Raw genomic sequence first — 17,855 nt, 5'->3', positions numbered from 1 at the left:
TCATGGAACAAATAGCTAACGTTAGCTTGCTATCAAGTAATTCAGGGAGAAAGGTGCCTTGTCGTTTAAATCTACTTGTATTTATCTAGATAGCAAACGAGCTATTTGGGATATGGTATTGTTAGTTATTAGTAGCTACAATATAACTATTAACGTTATTTTGCAACAATGTTGCCATTCCTCCAAGAATGTGTTGTTGGTTAGCATGTTCCTCCAACATTCTCTTTCACGGACACAATGTATCACCTTATTTAGCCCAGGTGTTACACATGTATAATAAACTACCAACATTATTACACCTAGTACGTCTATGCTACAGTTGGTCATCAGTCCTGCAATTCATGAGAAGATGTTACTCTTCATCTTGCATTTCTCATATCGTTAGGATTTTTTTGCATGACATGTAGCCTGGAGTGGAGTTTAGTCTGCTATGTGTAGCCTAGGCTACAAAAGCCATATTGAATACTATAGTAATCACGTGTAGAAACATCTTTCCTCATCACGTGAATATTATTTAATCACAGCTACAACGTTGGGAATTGATGAATTGTGCATCGTGTCTAGATGTGCTAGACATTAGAGGGAGGCATTCAGTGTTTGAATTAAAATTCTAATATTTGAATTTAATGTGAATAGTAATTGTTTTGCAAACATATTCTAATCAGTTTGAGAAAAGGTTTAAAATATGACTGTTGTTTGTGTTTGTTGGCCTATTAAGTTTTCATTGTGCGTGTCTCCCGTGTCACACATTATTATGATGTGATTGGAAGAAATAACCAACTACAGGATACTCTGGGTTTGAAGCAGAGAACTGCCCTCAAGACGGTGAGTGGGCATGTGCAGTGGTGCACATCTTGTGACTCCCCACTGAGCCCAGCCGCTCATCATAATATGAAGATATGCTCAAGTAGTTTCCCATTAATGGACACATTTGTCTTGAATGTAACATACTGTGGTGTAACCTCTTCTGCTTTGTTTGTAATCTGTGCTCTTTGGTTGTTTTCGATTTCTTGAGTCACAGTCTAATCCTGACTAGCCATAACTGTATTATTTAGAGAGGCTGTAAATTCAAGTTTACTGTAAATTCGAGTTTACTGTAAATTAGCCTTTGCTTGGTTACCTAACTACTGTAACTTTTGTATTGTTAAGAGACTTTCAGTTGATAGTTAAAATGTTGATGCTCACTGAGTTTTTAATGCAACGATACCGTCAACCTATAGAGCCCGCCTATCGAGAGACCAAGAAAATAATAACATTTTGAAAATCCTAGACAATAGCCTACTTCTTCTTTCTTACCTTCTCCAAAAGACCCCATTCCCTGGAACGAGAAAAGATGCTCATTGTTACCTTAGTCCAGAATGGTTGTGCTCCAAGTTCAGGATAGGGACAGTAGGGACGTCTGAGTTTGCTGTGGTCCTCCCCTGCTAGCAACCACTGCCTATAGAGGCAGACACAGAGCACAGTTTCCCCTGCTAGCGACCACTGTCTATAGAGGCAGACACAGAGCACAGTTTCCCCTGCTAGCGACCACTGTCTATAGAGGCAGACACAGAGCACAGTTTCTCCTGCTAGCGACCACTGTCTATAGAGGCAGACACAGAGCACAGCTTCCCCTGCTAGCGACCACTGTCTATAGAGGCAGACACAGTGCACAGTTTCTCCTGCTAGCGACCACTATCTATAGAGGCAGACACAGAGTACAGTTTCCCTTGCTAGCGACCACTATCTATAGAGGCAGACACAGAGCACAGTTTCCCCTGCTAGCGACCACTGTCTATAGAGGCAGACACAGAGCACAGTTTCTCCTGCTAGCGACCACTATCTATAGAGGCAGACAGAGCACAGTTTCTCCTGCTAGCGACCACTATCTATAGAGGCAGACACAGAGCACAGTTTCCCCTGCTAGCGACCACTATCTATAGAGGCAGACACAGAGCACAGTTTCCCCTGCTAGCGACCACTATCTATAGAGGCAGACACAGAGCACAGTTTCTCCTGCTAGCGACCACTATCTATAGAGGCAGAGACAGAGCACAGTTTCCCCTGCTAGCGACCACTGCCTATAGAGGCAGACACAGAGCACAGTTTCCCCTGCTAGCGACCACTGTCTATAGAGGCAGACACAGAGCACAGTTTCTCCTGCTAGCGACCACTGTCTATAGAGGCAGACACAGAGCACAGTTTCTCCTGCTAGCGACCACTGTCTATAGAGGCAGACACAGACCACAGTTTCTCCTGCTAGCAACCACTGTCTATAGAGGCAGACACAGAGCACAGTTTCTCCTGCTAGCGACCACTGTCTATAGAGGCAGACACAGAGCACAGTTTCTCCTGCTAGCGACCACTGTCTATAGAGGCAGAGACAGAGCACAGTTTCACTTCCAGGTAGGATCACTGCCTATAGAGGCAGACACAGAGCACAGTTTCCCCTGCTAGCGACCACTGTCTATAGAGGCAGACACAGAGCACAGTTTCACTTCCAGGTAGGATCACTGCCTATAGAGGCAGACACAGAGCACAGCTTCCCCTGCTAGCGACCACTGTCTATAGAGGCAGACACAGAGCACAGTTTCCCCTGCTAGCGACCACTGTCTATAGAGGCAGACACAGAGCACAGTTTCACTTCCAGGTAGGATCACTGTCTATAGAGGCAGACACAGAGCACAGTTTCACTTCCAGGTAGGATCACTGTCTATAGAGGCAGACACAGAGCACAGTTTCCCCTGCTAGCGACCACTGTCTATAGAGGCAGACACAGAGCACAGTTTCACTTCCAGGTAGGATCACTCCAGTCTAGAGAGAGACCAAAGGCTAGATCTCATCTAATAGCGCTCCCATAAGTCTGTGTAGTTCTAATGAGAACTAAATACACATGCATTCCCCCTGACCGGAAATTACAGACTGATCCACCTTCCTCCACCTTACACTGCTGATTGGAAAGAATAACAGGACAGAGGACATCCCCTTGCTGCCTAGCCAGCCTTTCAGGAGACAAGCTCTTTTTTTCTATGTGTGGCCAATGACATGAATAAAGTCTATTTTTGGCTGAGGCTGCTGTGTGCCCAAGGTCGGGTTGGTCCCTAAAGGCATAAAAGAAGGGTTATCCATTCTGTTAGTGATCTGCAGCAAGGGAACATGGCAAGGTGTGTGTGTGTTTTGTGCGTGTGTACACTAGCCTATATACATGTGAGTGTGTGTGTGTGTATGTGTTAGTATGTTTGTGTGTGTGTGTGTGATGGCTCCCTCGAGATTATCTCGTGGTTAGGGAGTTTACCATTAACCATTAATGGGTGATGTATTAGAGTAGGCTTTTGGTTCAACATCTCCAGAAGGCCTTGCTGTGCCCACAGATCCAGGTGTAAGCAGATCTGATGCTATTAGCACGGCCTGTCATTAGCTTAGCCAATGATATCTGCTTTCTTTGGCTGGAGTCTCTCAAATGCGTTTCAAATGCCACCCTATTCCCAATATAGGCTACTGCACTACATTTTACCAGGGCACATGTGGCTCTGGTCAAAAGTACACTCTTAGAAAAAAGGGTTCCAAAATGGTTCTTTGGCTGTTCCCAAAGGAGAATCCTTTTGGGTTCCAGGTCTACATGGAACCAAAAGGGTTCTACCTGGAACCAAAATGGTTCTCCTATGGGGACAGCTAAGAACCCTTTTAGGTTCTAGATAGCACCTTTTTTTTTCTAAGAGTGTATTGCATTATGTAGGGAATAGGGTGCAATTTAGGATGCAGACCCTCTTGGAGCCTCTAAGAAATAGACTGACGGCGACCTGGGGAAAGCCATCTGGGCTGACACATAGAAATTGAATTTGGAATGTTAACTTGAATGGGGATATCCATTCTAGTAAGTCTCATTCTATGGGCAGACACGTCTGTGGGCAATGTGTGTTAATTAAACCGCATCAAGCGTCTCTGAAAGGAAGGGTCGATGCTAGACCTTGGCTGTGCCTGTGACCACCATTGGTTTTGTAGTGTGACGCCTAATAGAATAATATACTTGAGTGTGATTTAAGAGAGGGTCACTGAAAGACCTGGGCTGCTTCCCAAAATGTCACCCTAGTCCCTATATAATGAACTACTGTTGACCAGGGCCCATAGGGACAGCGCACTATGTAAGGAATATGGTGCCATTTGGGATGCACCATTAGTTTTATGGTGTGCTGATATTGGAACATTCAGCTAGCTACAGGAGTAGCCTAGATCATAGCTCAATGTGCAGTAGTGGTTGCCGGGCAGGTTAGCGGTTGCCAGGCCGGTTCTATTTCTATGGCTTCGTCACAGTCCACTGATCCCAAGCGTGTGATTATTTCACATCTATACAACCGCTTAGATCATTGACCGCCTTTTTCTGTGACCAGGTCCCCGGGGACAAAGGACATCTGGGACACTTTAATGTTTAGTGTTTTGATTCAGATGGGGATCCTAGATCTGTTTGGTTAAAGTCCATTGAGACATTTGTTCACAGTCTGATTTTGAATGTGCTTCAGACAACTGTGTGTACTGGATAGGACGTAGGCTAGCGTAATCTGACTGGGCTGTCTGTAATCTCTTCTGTACCAGTGTGGTTTAACCCTTAATGTGGACTCTTGGTGTGTTTATTTTTTTCCCAGACTCAGATTAAGCCTAGTCCTGGTCTAAAAAGTATGTTCATTCTCCATTGAAAGTGATTTTTAGTCCAATTAGGACTAGGCCTAATCTGTGTCCGGGAAAGCGACCCAAATCTCCCAGTATGTCATAACGATGATGAAGAATGAAGATGATGATGGTAACATGTTTTCCAGTAGGGAGTAGGGACCTACACTATATATACAAAAGTATGTGGACACCCCTTCAAATGACTGGATTGGGCTATTTCAGCCATACCCGTTGCTGACAGGTATATAAAATCGAGCACACAGCCATGCAATCTCCATAGACAAACATTGGCAGCAGAATGGCCTGCACTGAAGAGCTCGGTGACTTTCAACATGGCACCATCATAGGATTCCACCTTTCCAACAAGTCAGTTCGTCAAATTTCTTACCTGCTAGAGCTTCCCCGGTCAACTATAAGTGCTGTTATTGTGAAGTGGAAACGTCTAGGAGCAACAACGGCTCAGCCACAAAGTGGTAGGCCACACAAGCTCACAGAATGGGACCGTCAAGTGCTGAAGCGCGTAGCGCATAAAAATTGTCTCTCCTCGGTTGCAACACTCACTACCAAGTTCCAAACTGCCTCTGGAAGCAACTTCAGCACAATAACTGTTCGTCAGGAGCGTCATGAAATGGGTTTCCATGGGAGAGCAGCCGCACACAAGACTAAGATCACCATGCACAATGTCAAGCGTCGGCTGGTTTGGCATAAATCTCACTACCATTGGACTCTGGAGCAGTGGAAACACGTTCTCTGGAATGATGAATCACGCTTCACCATCTGGCAGTCCGACGGACGGATCTGGGTTTGGCGGATGCCAGGAGAACGCTACCTGCCCGAATGCATAGTGCTAACTGTGAAGTTTGGGGGAGGAGGAATAATGGTCTGGGGCTGTTTTTCATGGTTTGGGCTAGGCCCCTTAGTTCCAGTGAAGGGAAATCTTAATGCTACAGCATACAGTACAATGACATTCTAGACGATTCTTTGCTTCCAACTTTGTGGCAACAGTTTGGGGAAGGCCCTTTCCTGTTTCAGCATGACAATGCCCCCGTGCACACAGTGAGATCCATACAGAAATGGTTTGTCAAGATCGGTGTGGAAGAACTTGACTGGCCTGCACAGAGCTCTGACCTCAACTCCATCAAACACCTTTGGGATGAATTGGAACGCTGACAGTGAGCCAGGCCTAATCGCCTAACATCAGTGCCTGACCTCACTAATGCTCTTGTGGCTGAATGGAAGCAAGTCCCCGCAGCAATGTTCCAACATCTAGTGGAAAGCCTTCAGAAGAGTGAAGGCTATTATAGCAGCGAAGTGGGGGACTACCTCCATATTAATGCCCATGATTTTGGAATGAGATGTTTGACAAGCAGGTGTCCACATACTTTTGGTTATGTAGTGTATGTTCATCTCATCATCTCTTCCAGGCTCCATTTCCTGCTAATGGAATTGAAGTTATTTGTCTGCAGTCATGAACAGTGGAGCTGTCTCTCCCTCTCTCTCGCTCTCTCTCTCTTTGACACACACACACACACACACACACACACACACACACACACACACACACACACACACACACACACACACACACACACACACACACACACACACACACACACACACACACACTGTACTGCAGTTCTACCCCCTCCCTCCCTTCCCTGCGCACTCCCTTTCCCATAGTGATAAAAGACGTAGCTCCACTGGAGGAGGGAGGGGAAGAGAGAGAAAGAGAAACGCTCTGTCAAACCAGAGAAGAAGAGGGGGAGGTAGAGGAGGGGGAGGTAGAGGAGGGGGAGGTAGAAGAGGTAGAGAAAGAGAAACACTGTCAAACCAGAGAAGAAGAGGGGGAGGAGAGAGGAGGGGGAGGTAGAAGAGGTATAGAAAGAGAAACACTGTCAAACCAGAGAAGAAGATGGGGAGGAGAGAGGAGGGGGAGGTAGAAGAGGTATAGAAAGAGAAACACTGTCAAACCAGAGAAGAAGAGGGGGAGGAGAGAGGAGGGGGAGGTAGAAGAGGTATAGAAAGAGAAACACTGTCAAACCAGAGAAGAAGATGGGGAGGAGAGAGGAGGGGGAGACAGAGAGTAATGGCACACAACACCTCCAGCTCTATCTTGCATAAACCATCTTAAGAGCTTCCATTTGCCTCTGCAACACTTCCTGAATAAAGAATACGTGTGTTTGTGTTCTAAGTGGAGTGGGTCTAAACAGTAGGTTGTGGTATAATGGAGTCAGGGAGTATGAGACAGAGAAGAAGGTACGCTAGGTTCCAGAACAGTCTGGGATTGGGATCATTTTTTTGACTTTTAAATTAATTATATATAGCCGTTCATTATTGTGGAACATAACTTATAAATGAGCTGAGCAAAACTGTCTTACCCTTTCAGAACCCCCATCCGACAGCTGTACACCAAAATAAGAGGCAGGGCGGCTGTTTGGTTGTTGGAATCCCAGACTGTAGCTTTAAGAGGCTGACTGAATCCCAGTACTGCAGCTCCCTACTGCTGTTGACAACCATTCACTGCTCTGGCCCTCTGACTCTCGTGTTCCTGATATCATAGGCCTTTAATAACTACTGACAAGTCGACTGTAGCCTGGGTGCCTGGCTGAGTGTTCCTGCACTCATCAACACTAGGCTAGGCCTATATCAAAGACGAGACTGAATAGCTTAAACTTCTCTGGCTATATACTACTGGCCTTGTTTGGCAAGGAAAGAAAACGTATGTACCAGCTCTCCCAATTTAGCCAGCAGCCTCCAAATAGATTTCTAGATCAATTAAAGTGGGAATCAGGGGTTGAAACAACAAAAAGGCTGAGGTATGGGGCTGGTGAAATATAACCACTCTCAATTGAATAGACAGAGGTATGGAGGAAAGGACTGACCATCCATTACATTAAGAGTATACTTTTAATCATGTTTTGAGGCTATAGAGTGTTTGTTTAAATGTGCATTGTTGACAAACATTTGGGTTCTGATGGGGTACGACAGTTGAACTAAGCTCATACACTACCGTTCAAAGGTTTAGGGTCACTTAGACATTTCCTTGTTTTTGAAAGATTTTTATTTTTTTGGTCCATTAAAATAACATCAAATTGATCAGAAATACAGTGTAGACATTGTTAATGTTGTAAATGACTATTGTAGCAGGAAATAGCTGATTTTTAATGGAATATCTACATAGGCGTACAGAGGCCCATTATCAGCAACCATCACTCCTGTGTTCCAATGGCACGTTGTGTTAGCTAATCCAAGTTTATCATTTTAAAAGTCTAATTGATCAGTATAAAACCCTTTTGCAATTATGTTAGCACAGCTGAAAACTGTAGTTCTGATTAAAGAAGCAACAAAACTGTACTTCTTTAGACTAGTTGAGTATCTGGAGCATCAGCATTTGTGGGTTCCATTACAGGCTCAAAATGGCCAGAAACAAAGAACTTGAACAATGTACACATGATGGAGATTTTCACCTTGGAAAGGGACATTTTCTCCCTCCTGAATGCAGTTGGTAGGGGCTGTAATGATGAAGACACACACGCACACACGCATTGCCTCCCCCACACACAGGACCCCTAGCTAATTACCTCGGTGTCCTCTCTCTGTGCTCCAGTGGTCACCATCCTGTCGACGTTGCACGCCGACCGGAACGTCTACCCGTCTGCAGGTGTGCTGTTTGTCCACGTCCTGGAGAGAGAGCACTTCAAAGGAGAGTTTCCCCCCTATCCCAAACCTGGTCTGTGTTCCTCATTGGATCTCTCAATTCAATAACAACCAGATTACTCATTTTACTATTACTACTAGTACCTATTTATTATTAATACTAATAATAAATACTCATCTATTCGGTAATAACATATATTTAGCTAAGCTACAATACAGTAAATGCATAAATGTCAGTGTCAGAGTAGCATTTACATCTCACACTATCAGGGTCTAGTTGACTAACTACTAGGCTGGGCGCGTTTATTGTACATGTACCAACGTCTGTCCGTACAGGGGATTGTACATGTACCAACGTCTGTCCGTACAGGGGATTCCAGCAACGACCCCATCACCTTCAACACCAATCTGATGGGCTACCCAGACCGGCCAGGCTGGCTGCGTTACATCCAGAGAACCTCCCACAGCGATGGGGTGCTCTACGGATCCCCCACTGCCGAACACGTGGGCAAGGCCACCATCATAGAGGTGTGTGGCTCCATTTACTGCTAATGCAGCTGAAGTATATTGCCTGCTCTCTCTCTCAATTCAATTTCAATTCAATTTAAGGGGCTGTATTGGCATGGGAAACATACAGTTGAAGTCGGAAGTTTACATAGACTTAGGTTGAAGTCATTAAAACTCGTTTTTTAACCACTCCACAAATTTCTTGTTAGCAAACTATAGTTTTGGCAAGTCAGTTAGGACATCTACTTTGTGGATGACACAAGCAGTTTTTCCAACAATTGTTTACAGACAAATTATTTCACTTATAATTCACTGTATCACAATTCCAGTGGGTCATACGTTTACATACACTAAGTTGACTGTGCCTTTAAACAGCTTGGAAAATTCCAGAAAATTATGTCATGACTTTAGAAGCTTCTAATTGACATAATTTGAGTCAATTGGAGGTGTACCTGTGGATGTATTTCAAAGCCTACCTTCAAACTCAGTGCCTCTTTGCTTGAAATCATGGGAAAATCTAAAGAAATCAGCCAAGACCTCAGAAACAAAATTGTAGACCTCCACAAGTCTGGTTCATCATTGGGAGCAATTTCCAAACGCCTGAAGGTACCACGTTCATCTGTACAAACAATAGTACGCAAGTATAAACACCATGGCACCAAGCAGCCGTCATACCACTCAGGAAGGAGATGTGTTCTGTCTCCTAGAGATGAACGTACTTTGGTGTGAAAAGTGCAAATCAATCCCAGAACAACAGTAAAGGACATTGTGAAGATGCTGGAGGCAACAGGTACAAAAGTATCTATATCCACAGTAAAATGAGTCCTATATCGACATAACCTGAAAGGCCACTCAGCAAGGAAGAAGCCACTGCTCCAAAACCGCCATAAAAAAGCCAGACTACGGTTTGCAACTGCACATGGGGACGAAGATCGTACTTTTTGGAGAAATGTCCTTTGGTCTGATGAAACAAAAATAGAACTGTTTGGCCATAATAACCATCGTTATGTTTGGAGCAAAAAGGGGGAGGTTTGCAAGCTGAAGAACACCATCCCAACTGTGAAGCATGGGGGTGGCAGCATCATGTTGTGGGGGTGCTTTGATGCAAGAGGGACTGGTGCACTTCACAAAATAGATGGCATCATGAGACAGGAAAATCATGTGGATATATTGAAGCAACATCTCAAGACATCAGTCAGGAAGTTAAAGCTTGGTCACAAATGGGTCTTCCAAATGGACAATGACCTCAAGCATACTTCCAAAGTTGTGGCAAAATGGCTTAAGGACAACAAAGTCAAGGTATTGGAGTGGCCATCACAAAGACCAGACCTCAATCCTATAGAAAATGTTTGGGCAGAACTGAAAAAGTGTGTGCGAGCAAGGAGGCCTACAAACCTGACTCAGTTACACCAGCTCTGTCAGGAGGAATGGGCCAAAATTCACCCAACTTATCGTGGAAGCTTGTGGAAGGCTACCCAAATGTTTGACCCAAGTTAAACAACTTAAAGGCATTGCTACAAAATACTAATTGAGTGTATGTAAACTTCTGACCCACTGGGAATGTGATGAAAGAAATAAAAGCTGAAATAAATAATTCTCTCTACTATTATTCTGACATTTCACATTCTTAAAATAAAATCGTGGTCCTAACTGACCTAATACAGGGATTTTTTACGAGAAATAAATGTCAGGAATTGTGAAAAACTGAGTTTAAATGTATTTGGCTAAGGTGTATGTAAACCTCCGACCTCAACTGTATGTTTACATTGCCAAAGAAAGTGAAATAGATAATAAACAAAAGTGAAAAAAAAAAATGTACAGTAAACATTACACTTACAAAAATTCCAAAAGACATTTCAATGTCATATTATGTCTATATACAGTGTTGTAATGATGCCAAGAGTGCGCAAAGCTGCCATCAAGGCAAAGGGTGGCTACTTTGGAGAATCAAATATAGAATATGAACTCAGCAAAAAAATAAACGTCCTCTCTCTGTCAACTGCGTTTATTTTCAGCAAACTTAACATGTCAATATTTGTATGAACATTAAAAGATTCAACAACTGAGACATAAACTGAACAAGTTCCACAGACATGTTGTAACGTCAGGTGAATGATGGGTGCAGAGTCAGGCGCAGAGAGAGCAAAAGTATTCCAGGGAAAAAACGCTTTAATTCCACAGCATGAAAACAGGAACAGGTACAAACGGGTGGTGCCAAAACACAGGCGTAAAACAACCCACAGTCCACTGTTTAAAATAAAGCTGAATAGCGAAAATCCCACAATCAAAGAATCACTCACGACGTACAACATGAATACACAAAATAAGCCCGCACAAACACTAGCGGGCGAAACTAACCTAAATAGAACCTCTCCCAAAACCCTAACAAGAAACAGGTGAAAACAATAGACAGACATAAACGAAAAGGAAAAAAGGATCGGTGGCAGCTAATAGACCGGCGACGACGACCGCCGAGTGCCACCCGAACGGGAAGGGGAGTCACCTTCGGTAATATTTGTGACAGTACCCCCCTCCTGACGCGCGGCCCTCGCAGCGCGCCGACGCCGGCCTCGGGGACGACCCCGGGGGCGAGGCGCAGGGCGATCCGGATGGAGGCGATGGAATTCTCTTAGTAGATTTGGATCCAATATATCCCCCACCGGGACCCAGCACCTCTCCTCCGGCCCGTACCCCTCCCAGTCCACGAGGTACTGCATGCCCCTCACCCGGCGTCTGGAATCCAGTATGGACTTTATCGCGTACGCCGGGGACCCCTCTATATCCAGAGGGGGCGGAGGGACCTCCGGAACCTCACCTTCCTGCATTGGACCAGCTACCACCGGCCTGAGGAGAGACACATGAAACGAGGGGTTAATACGATAATACAAAGGAAGTAACAATCGATAACACACCTCGTTTATTCTCCTCAGGACTTTAAATGGCCCTACACACTGCGGACCCAGCTTCCGGCAGGGCAGGCGGAGGGGCAGGTTTCGGGTCGAGAGCCAGACCCTGTCCCCCGGTGCAAACACGGGGGCCTCACTGCGGTGACGGTCAGGGCTCTTCTTCTGCCGTCCACTCGCCTGACGCAAAGACTCCTGGACGGCTCTCCAGGTCTCCTTAGAGCGCTGCACCCATTCCTCCACCGCAGGAGCTTCGGTCTGGCTCTGATGCCATGGTGCCAGAACCGGCTGGTACCCCAACACACACTCAAATGGTGACATGTTGGTAGAGGAGTGGCTCAGTGAGTTCTGGGCCATCTCTGCCCAGGGGATGAATCTTGACCACTCCCCTGGCCGGTCCTGGCAATACGACCGCAGAAACCTACCCACCTCCTGGTTCACTCTCTCCACCTGCCCATTACTCTCCGGGTGATACCCCGAGGTCAGGCTGACCGAGACCCCCAGATGTTCCATAAACGCCTTCCATACTCTGGACGTGAACTGGGGACCCCGATCAGAAACGATATCCTCGGGCACCCCGTAGTGCCGGAAGACATGGGTAAATAGTGCCTCCGCAGTCTGCAGGGCCGTAGGGAGACCGGGCAACGGGATAAGACGGCAGGACTTAGAGAACCGATCCACAACGACCAGGATAGTGGTGTTCCCCTGAGACAAGGGAAGATCAGTAAGAAAATCCACCGATAGATGGGACCACGGCCGTTGTGGAACGGGGAGGGGTTGTAATTTCCCTCGTGGCAAATGTCTAGGAGCCTTACTCTGAGCGCATACCGAACAGGAGGAGACATAGAATCGCACGTCTCTCACCAAAGTAGGCCACCAGTACTTCCCTCTAAGATTTCGCACCGTCCTTGAAATACCCGGGTGACCTGACGAGGGTAGACTATGAGCCCATCGAATCAATTGATCACGAACAGCGAGTGGCACATACCTACGACCCTCCGGGCACTGTGGAGGCACAGGTTCCGCCCTTAGTGCCCGCTCGATGTCCGCGTCCACCTCCCATACTACCGGTGCTACCAGCTTAGCCGCCGGAATGATGGGAGTAGGATCGATGGACCTGTCATCCGTGTCGTATACTCGGGACAGCGCGTCAGCCTTAGTATTGAGGGAACCTGGTCTATACGAAATCGTAAACCGAAATCGGGTAAAGAACATGGCCCACCTTGCCTGACGAGGATTCAGTCTCCTAGCTGATCGGATATACTCCAGATTCTGGTGGTCGGTCCAGATGAGAAAAGGGTGCTTAGCCCCCTCAAGCCAGTGTCTCCACACCTTCAGAGCCTTAACCATAGCCAACAACTCCCTATCCCCCACATCATAATTCCGCTCCGCTGGCCCGAGCTTCTTCGAAAAAAAAGCACAGGGGCGGAGCTTCGGTGGCGTACCCGAGCGCTGGGAGGGGCACAGCCCCGACCCCAGCCTCGGATGCGTCCACTTCAACTATGAACGCCAAAGAGGGGTCAGGATGCGCCAACACTGGCGCGTCGGTGAACAGCGCCTTCAAACGACAGAAAGATCTCTCCGCCTCTGCGGACCACTGCAAGCGCACCGGGCCCCCCTTCAGCAGTGAGGTAATAGGGGCCGCCACCTGACCAAAACCCCGGATAAACCTCCGGTAGTAATTGGCAAACCCTAAGAACCGCTGCACCTCCTTTACCGTGGTCGGAGTCGGCCAATTACGCACGGCTTTTACGCGGTCACCCTCTATATCCACCCCCGAGCTGGAAATGCGATAACCCAGGAAGGAAACGGCTTGTTTAGAAAACTCACATTTCTCCGCCTTCACGTACAGGTCATGCTCCAGCAGTCGCCCAAGAACCTTGCGCACCAGAGACACATGCGCGGCGCGTGTAGCGGAGTAGATCAAAATATCGTCAATATACACCACCACACCCTGTCCGTGCACGTCTCTGAGAATCTCGTCAACAAAGGTTTGAAAGACAGCTGGAGCATTCTTTAACCCGTACGGCATGACGAGGTACTCATAATGGCCCGATGTAGTACTAAACGCGGTTTTCCACTCATCTCCCTCCCGAATACGCACCAGATTATACGCGCTCCTGAGATCCAGTTTCGTGAAGAACCGTGCTCCGTGGAATGATTCCATCGCCGTAGCGATGAGAGGTAGTGGGTAACTAAAACCCACCGTGATGGAATTGAGACCTCGATAATCAATACACGGACGCAACCCACCATCCTTTTTCTTCACAAAAAAGAAACTCGAGTAGACGGGTGACATGGAGGGCCGAATGAATCCCTGTCCCAGAGCTTCCGTGACATATGTCTCCATAGCCAACGTCTCCTCCTGGGACAAAGGATACACATGACTCCTGGGTAGTGCAGCGTTTACCTGGAGGTTTATCACGCAATCCCCCTGTCGATGGGGTGGTAATTGGGTCGCCTTCTTTTTACTGAAAGCGATAGCCAAATCGGCATACTCAGCGGGAATGCGCACGGTGGAAACCTGGTCTGGACTCTCCACCGTTGTCGCACCGATGGAAACTCCTACACACCTGCCTGAACACTCATCAGACCAGTCCTGTAGAGCTCCCTGTTTCCACGAAATCGTCGGATTGTGAATAGCCAGCCAGGGAATCCCCAGCACCACCGGAAACGCAGGTGAATCGATAAGAAACAGACTAATCCGTTCCTTATGATTCCCCTGCGTAATCATCTCCAAAGGAATTGTGGCCTCCCTGACCAGCCCTGACCCTAATGGTCGACTATCTAAAGAGTGCACAGGGAAAGGGGGGTCTACCTTAACGAGCGGAATCCTCAACCTCTTAGCGAGTCCGCGATCAATAAAATTCCCCGCTGCGCCTGAATCGACTAGCGCCTTATGCTGGAGAGATGGGAAAAACCTTAGAAAAAAGATTAACAAAAACATGTGACCAACAGGAAGCTCTGGGAGAGTGTGGTGCTGACTCACCTGAGGTGACCGAGGAGTGTTCTGCCTGCCCTCTCGATTCCCAGATGGACTCCTCCAGCACCGACCGGAAGTGTGTCCTCTCCGACCACAATGGGTGCAGGAGGAGCCTCCTCCTCCGGTCTCCCTAGACGCAGCCCCTCCTAGCTCCATAGGAATGGGAGCGGGGGGGGGGGGGGGGGGGGCTGGAGGTGGAACCGACAGGACCCTCTCAGAACGTCCGCGAGCAGCCAGCAGATGGTCTAGCCGTATTGACATGTCGATCAACTCATCCAAGCTGAGCGTAGCGTCCCGACAAGCCAGCTCTCTGTGGACGTCCTCCCTTAGGCTACACCTGTAGTGGTCTATCAGGGCCCTGTCGTTCCACCCTGCTCCAGCAACCAAAGTACGGAAATCCAGCGCAAAATCCTGCGCGCTCCTCGTCCCCTGCCGGAGATGGAACAACCTCTCACCCGCCGCTCCTCCATCCGGGGGATGATCAAATACAGCCCGGAAACGGCGGGTGAACTCCAGGTAGTGACCCCTCGCTGAATCGGGTCCATTCCATACGGCGTTGGCCCACTCCAGGGCCCTACCCGACAGTCAGGAAACGAGGACACTCACGCTCTCCTCGTCCGAGGGAGCAGGCCGAATGGTGGCCAGGTAGAGTTCAAGTTGGAGAAGAAATCCCTGGCAACCGGCCGCTGCTCCATCGTACTCCCTCGGAGGCGTGATGCGCAGGACGCTGGCACTGGCTCCCGCTGGAGGAGATGGTAGTGTTGCTGGTGGGAGGGTAGGTGGGGTAGTAGGGAGACCACTCCTCTCCCAACGATCCATCCTCTCCATCATCTGATCCATTGCCGAACCAATGCGATGTAGGATAGATGTATGATGCTGGACTCTCTCCTCCATCGTGGGGAGAGGGGTGGTCGCTGCTTCTGCTGACTCCATCAAAGGGTGCGGGCTTCTGTAACGTCAGGTGAATGATGGGTGCAGAGTCAGGCGCAGAGAGAGCAAAAGTATTCCAGGGAAAAAACGCTTTAATTCCACAGCATGAAAACAGGAACAGGTACAAACGGGTGGTGCCAAAACACAGGCGTAAAACAACCCACAGTCCACTGTTTAAAATAAAGCTGAATAGCGAAAATCCCACAATCAAAGAATCACTCACGACGTACAACATGAATACACAAAATAAGCCCGCACAAACACTAGCGGGCGAAACTAACCTAAATAGAACCTCTCCCAAAACCCTAACAAGAAACAGGTGAAAACAATAGACAGACATAAACGAAAAGGAAAAAAGGATCGGTGGCAGCTAATAGACCGGCGACGACGACCGCCGAGTGCCACCCGAACGGGAAGGGGAGTCACCTTCGGTAATATTCGTGACACATGTGACTAACAGAAATTGAATTATGTGTCCCTGAACAAAGGGGGGGGGGGGGGGGTTCAAAATCAAAAGTAACAGTCAGTATCTGGTATGGCCACCAGCTGCATTAAGTACTGCAGTGCATCTCCTCCTCTTGGACTGCAGCAGATTTGCCAGTTATTGCTATGAGATGTTACCCCACTCTTCCACCAAGGCACCTGCAAGTTCCCGGACATTTCTGGGGGGAATGGCCCTAGCCCTCACCCTCCGATCCAACAGGTCCCTGAGGTGCTCAATGGGATTGAGATCCGGGCTCTTTGTTGGCCATGGCAGAACACTGACATTCCTGTCTTGCAGGAAATCATGCACAGAACGAGCAATTTGGCTGGTGGCATTGTCATGCTGGAGGGTCATGTCAGGATGAGCCTGCAGGAAGGGTACCATGTGAGGGAGGAGGATGTCTTCCCTGTAATGCACAGCGTTAAGATTGCCTGCAATGTCAACAAGCTCAGTCTGATGATGCTGTGAGACACCACCCCAGACCATGACGGACCCTCCACCTCCAAATCGATCCCGCTCCAGAGTACAGGCCTCGGTGTAACGCTCATTCCTTCGACGATAAACGCGAATACAACCATCACCCCTGGTGAGACAAAACCGCGACTCGTCAGTGAAGAGGGGCGGCAGGTAGCCTAGTGGTTAGAGCGTTAGACTTGTAACCAAAAGGTTGCAAGATCGAATCCCTGAGCTGACAAGGTAAAAATCTTTCATTCTGCCCCTGAACAAGGCAGTTAACCCAGTGTTCCTAGGCTGTCATTGAAAATAAGAATTTGTTCTTAACGGACTTGCCTGGTAAAATAAAAAAAGAGCGCTTTTTGCCGGTCCAGCGATGGTAGGTTTGTGCCCATAGGCGACGTTGTTGCCGGTAATTTCTGGTGAGGACCTGCCTTACAACAGGCCTACAAGCCCTGTCCAACCTCTCTCAGCCTATTACGGACAGTCTGAGCACTGATGGAGGGATTGTGCGTTCCTGGTGTAACTCGGGCAGTTGTTGTTGCCGCCATCCTGTACCTGTCCCGCATGTGTGATGTTCGGATGTACCGATCCTGTGCAGGTGTTGTTCCACGTGGTCTGCCACCTCGAGGACGATCAGCTGTCCGTCATGTCTCCCTGTAGCGCTGTCTTAGGCGTCTCACAGTACGGACATTGCAATTTATTGCCCTGGCCACATCTGCAGTCCTCATGCCTCCTTGCAGCATCCCTAAGGCACATTCACGCAGACGAGCAGGGACTCTAGGCATCTTTCTTTTGGTGTTTTTCAGAGTCAGTAGAAAGGCCTCTTTAGTGTCCTAAGTTTTCATAACTGTGGCCTTAATTGCCTACCGTCTGTCTGTAAGCTGTTCGTGCCATAACGACTGTTCCACAGGTGCATGTTCATTCATTGTTTATGGTTCATTGAACAAGCATGGGAAACAGTTTAAACCCTTTACATTGAAGATCGGTGAAGTTATTTGGATTTTTACAAATTATCTTTGAAAGACAGGGTCCTGAAAAAGAGATGTTTCTATTTTTGCTGAGTTTATTTAGATTTGTTGAAAACGTTTTGGGTTACTACTATTACTATGATTCCATATGTGTTATTTCATAGTTTTAATGTCTTCACTATTATTCTACAATGTAGAAAATAGTACAAATAAAGAAAAACCCTAGAATGAGTAGGTGTGTCCAAACTTCTGACTGGTACTCTATGTCGGCACAACCTGTAATAATAATAGTAGTGGTTAGTTATTATTTACAGTAGATAGTC

At 47.4% G+C, this 17,855-nt stretch overlaps 1 protein-coding gene across 4 annotated transcripts in view; it reads left to right on the top strand.

The window, feature by feature from the left end:
• The window catches only part of LOC129830835 (epsilon-sarcoglycan-like), a 35,008-nt gene that overhangs the window by 476 nt on the left and 16,677 nt on the right, over positions 1-17,855 (top strand). For 3 of the 4 annotated variants that reach the window (XM_055893604.1, XM_055893602.1, XM_055893603.1), the window contains exons 2-3: positions 8,252-8,374; positions 8,672-8,829. In XM_055893604.1, coding sequence (XP_055749579.1) covers positions 8,252-8,374; positions 8,672-8,829 — 281 coding nt within the window. Of the gene's footprint in view, positions 1-8,251; positions 8,375-8,637; positions 8,830-17,855 lie in introns of those variants that run through there. The other variant, XM_055893605.1, reaches the window with a different exon arrangement.

The sequence above is a fragment of the Salvelinus fontinalis genome, chromosome 32 (assembly GCF_029448725.1).
Source record: "Salvelinus fontinalis isolate EN_2023a chromosome 32, ASM2944872v1, whole genome shotgun sequence".
Lineage (NCBI taxonomy): Eukaryota > Metazoa > Chordata > Actinopteri > Salmoniformes > Salmonidae > Salvelinus > Salvelinus fontinalis.
This window is presented reverse-complemented; position numbering and strand designations above follow the sequence as displayed.